The sequence below is a fragment of the Protomyctophum bolini genome (genome assembly GCF_963924005.1).
Source record: "Protomyctophum bolini genome assembly, chromosome: 18".
In the NCBI taxonomy this organism is placed as follows: Eukaryota; Metazoa; Chordata; class Actinopteri; order Myctophiformes; family Myctophidae; genus Protomyctophum; species Protomyctophum bolini.
Genome location: NC_137879.1, coordinates 11,079,484 through 11,082,544, shown reverse-complemented (window position 1 = coordinate 11,082,544; position 3,061 = coordinate 11,079,484). Strand labels below are relative to the sequence as shown.

General features: G+C 44.8%; 1 protein-coding gene across 4 annotated transcripts in view; it reads right to left on the bottom strand.

The window, feature by feature from the left end:
* Window positions 1-2,422, bottom strand: part of LOC308332613 (disks large homolog 5-like) — a 47,172-nt gene extending 44,750 nt beyond the window's left edge. For all 4 annotated transcript variants that reach the window (XR_013965728.1, XM_080788589.1, XM_080788591.1 and 1 more), the window contains exon 1: window positions 1,283-2,422. Coding sequence is in view for 3 of the 4 variants with exons in the window: in XM_080788589.1 (XP_080644715.1) it covers window positions 1,283-1,667 (385 nt within the window). In the remaining variant the exon portion in view is untranslated. The remainder of the gene's footprint in view (window positions 1-1,282) is intronic.
* Window positions 2,423-3,061: the final 639 nt, after the last annotated feature.

The window sequence follows — 3,061 nt, the reverse complement described above, 5'->3', positions numbered from 1 at the left end:
GAAAATATATGCCATGGACCCCTCATAACGGCTCTAGCATTGATTTTCAGCCATTTTCATTTCAAGGGCCCCGGGTTTGACGTGAATTAGGCTACGGTCCCCCATTTAATGGCATTTCAATCTCTGGGACACAAATTTATATTGTAAAATCAATATAAATTTTACTCTGAGAGTGTACAAATGGAACCAAATGGACCCGTTAGGGTCCATTTGGTTCCATTTGTACACTCTCTGAGTTACAGACCCATACAGGGGTCCATTTGGTTCTTAATTATCATTTAGCTGGAACTCTCTCAACTTTTGGGAACCACTGAATTACAACACAGAACTGTAATAATAACACCATTAATTACATGGTACATGGTGCATTTATAGCACCTTTATCCAAGGCGCTTTACATAGATTGTGCATTACATTCACCCCAGTCACACACACACAGTCACACACATATTCATTCATACACCGATGGCGGCGGAAACCATGCAAGGCACCAACCAGCACATCAGGGAGCTCAAGGTCTTGCTCAAGGACACTTCGACACTAACTCTGGGGGAGCCCGCGCTCGAACTGGCAACCCTTGCGGTTATCATCCAGCCACTCTACGCCCCTGAGCCACCGCCGCTCCCCACGGTAACAACTTCTGAGAGTGTACAGATTGAACCAACACTAAGTTAACTTATATGAGTGTGCAAATGGACCGTCTGTAAACTCAGAGCAAAGCGAGTGTGCAAAGGGAAGAAGGAGTTCAAGGAACCAAATGGGAGTCCATTTGCACAGATAATGCTCTCAAAAGTTAAATTAACACCCTATCCAATAATAAGGATATATCATTCACTCACTCACCAGATGCAGCGGTGGAAAGTAACTAAGTACTGTACTTTGAGGTATCTGTGCTTTAGGATTTCCAATTTCCAGTAGCCTACATCTCAGATCCAAATATTGTACTTACTACTTTGACTCCACTATACATTTGAAAACTTTAGTTATATTACTACTAGTTACTTTATAATAGCAGATATCTGCTATTTTTAAAAGATTTGTATACATTTGGAAATGTGAAATGGGACATTCAGCTTAATGAGTACTTTCACTTTTGGTACTCAAGTACATTTTGAATTTCCGGACATTTACTTGTTTGTAAGTTGTGCAAGTATTTCTACATTGCAGTATTGATACTTTTACTTAAGTAAAGTAAGACCTTTTTTGTTTTCCCACCAATGCTTTCCAATAATGAGGTTATTACAGACATGTCATCCATCCATTCATTCATTCATCCACTCACCAGACGGGTGATGAGGATGATGGTGGTGATGATGGTGATGATCCACCCCCGGGGGCCCTCCGGGGTGGTTCAGGAGCACGGCGGGGTTCAGGTGCGGGTGGGTCTTCTCCAGGGCGGCGCACAGCTCGGGGAAGCGGTCCCTGTCCTGGGCCTGGAGGAGCATCTTCAGCAGGAGGTCCACCTTCACCTTGTCCTCGCCCCCCGGGCCCGGGGGACCCCCTCCAGGACCCCCACCACCACCACCCTCCGACTCCAGCTGGTAGCGCTCGGCCGGGCTCAGGGCGCCGGAGTGGGCCAGCACCTCCACCAGGCGCCCGGGGTCCGTGATCTGCTCCACCAAGTTCTGGTAGCACTTCTCCAGCAACTCTTTATGCTTGGACTCCATCGATTATTATTAGTATTCCCTCTCTCTCTCTCCGAGTCCCAGGCTATATTCACTGTGGTCAATTATTAAGAAAACATAACGTGTGATAGCTTAAATATCGCTGGGTCATGGTGGTTAACAAAGTTATGTATTTACTCCCTTTAATGGAGTGTTTAATATCGTAATTCCCACAGTCATTTTTCAATGCAGTGTCCCGGGCCGCGGCGGCGATCTGATCTCTTCTCGTTATTAATAAAAACCGATCCGAAAATACAAAACTCCCCCTTTTTTTCCTCTCTCTCTCTCCCCCTCTCTGATCGCCTCTCCTCCACAAAAGATCGTGGCGTTGTTGTTTTGTTTTGTTTTAGTCAGAGGAGCCTGGTGGGAGTTGTTGTTGGGACGCTTCTGTTCGAGCCCGAGTTGAAGGAGACACAAGTAGCCATGTTTGTTGAAGCAGCCCAAGGCTGTTTGTTGACTAAGAAGAAGAATACGAAGAAGAAACAGTCCAAATGCATGTTTGTTTCCAACAGTTCGTCCCTCTTGTCTGTCTGTCTGGAGGAGATCTATAATAATACTACTACTAATAAAACCTCCTGTAGGCTCTGCTTCTCTTCGGCTCCTCCTGGGAGAGAGAGTGTATCTCCTCTCCTACATGTTGGGACAGAAGTGTTGGTAAAAGTGTCTCCTCCGCCGCTCTACTTCTCCCACTAGCTCTCCCTTCTTCTCTGACTCTGCCGCACCAAACTCCGCCATGTCTCTCTCTCTACTCTCACTACTATTCCCACACACACACACACACCAGCAGCTGGAGTCCCACGGCTCAGAGCAGGACTGCCAATCATTGTTTTCCGTGCCATGTAAGGTAAAATGGGGGCGGGACTTATAACAGACGCACCTGTTTTTTTGCGTTTTTTTACCGGGCGAAACTTTACATCATTCTGTCTGTGGTTCTAATACTTTTATTATTTTTATTATTTTTTCAACCCAAGAACCCGCCGTTTGGTACAATATGAAACCCCATCCCAAACCCACATACAGTAGACTAGCCATTAACAGCTATTTTTTTGATTGATTGATTGATTGATTGATTGATTGATTGATTGATTGATTGATTGATTGATTGATTGATTGATTGATTGATTGATTGATTGATGGAATACTTTATTAACAATATTGTTAACAGTGTAGGTATAGTGCAGTCAAAGGTTAATTATTCAGCTAAAAGGATAACACAAAAAGCCCCAGGGAGCTTGTTTCCTTTGTGGTCCATTGGTTACTATGAAAATCTGCAAAACCTGTCAGTCACTCAGTCAGTATGTCAGTATGTCCGTCAGGCTCACCATATATGACTGTCAGTCCGTCACGCCGTGTTACACGTTACGCCACCATATATGGCTGTCACGCTTAGATCTCCA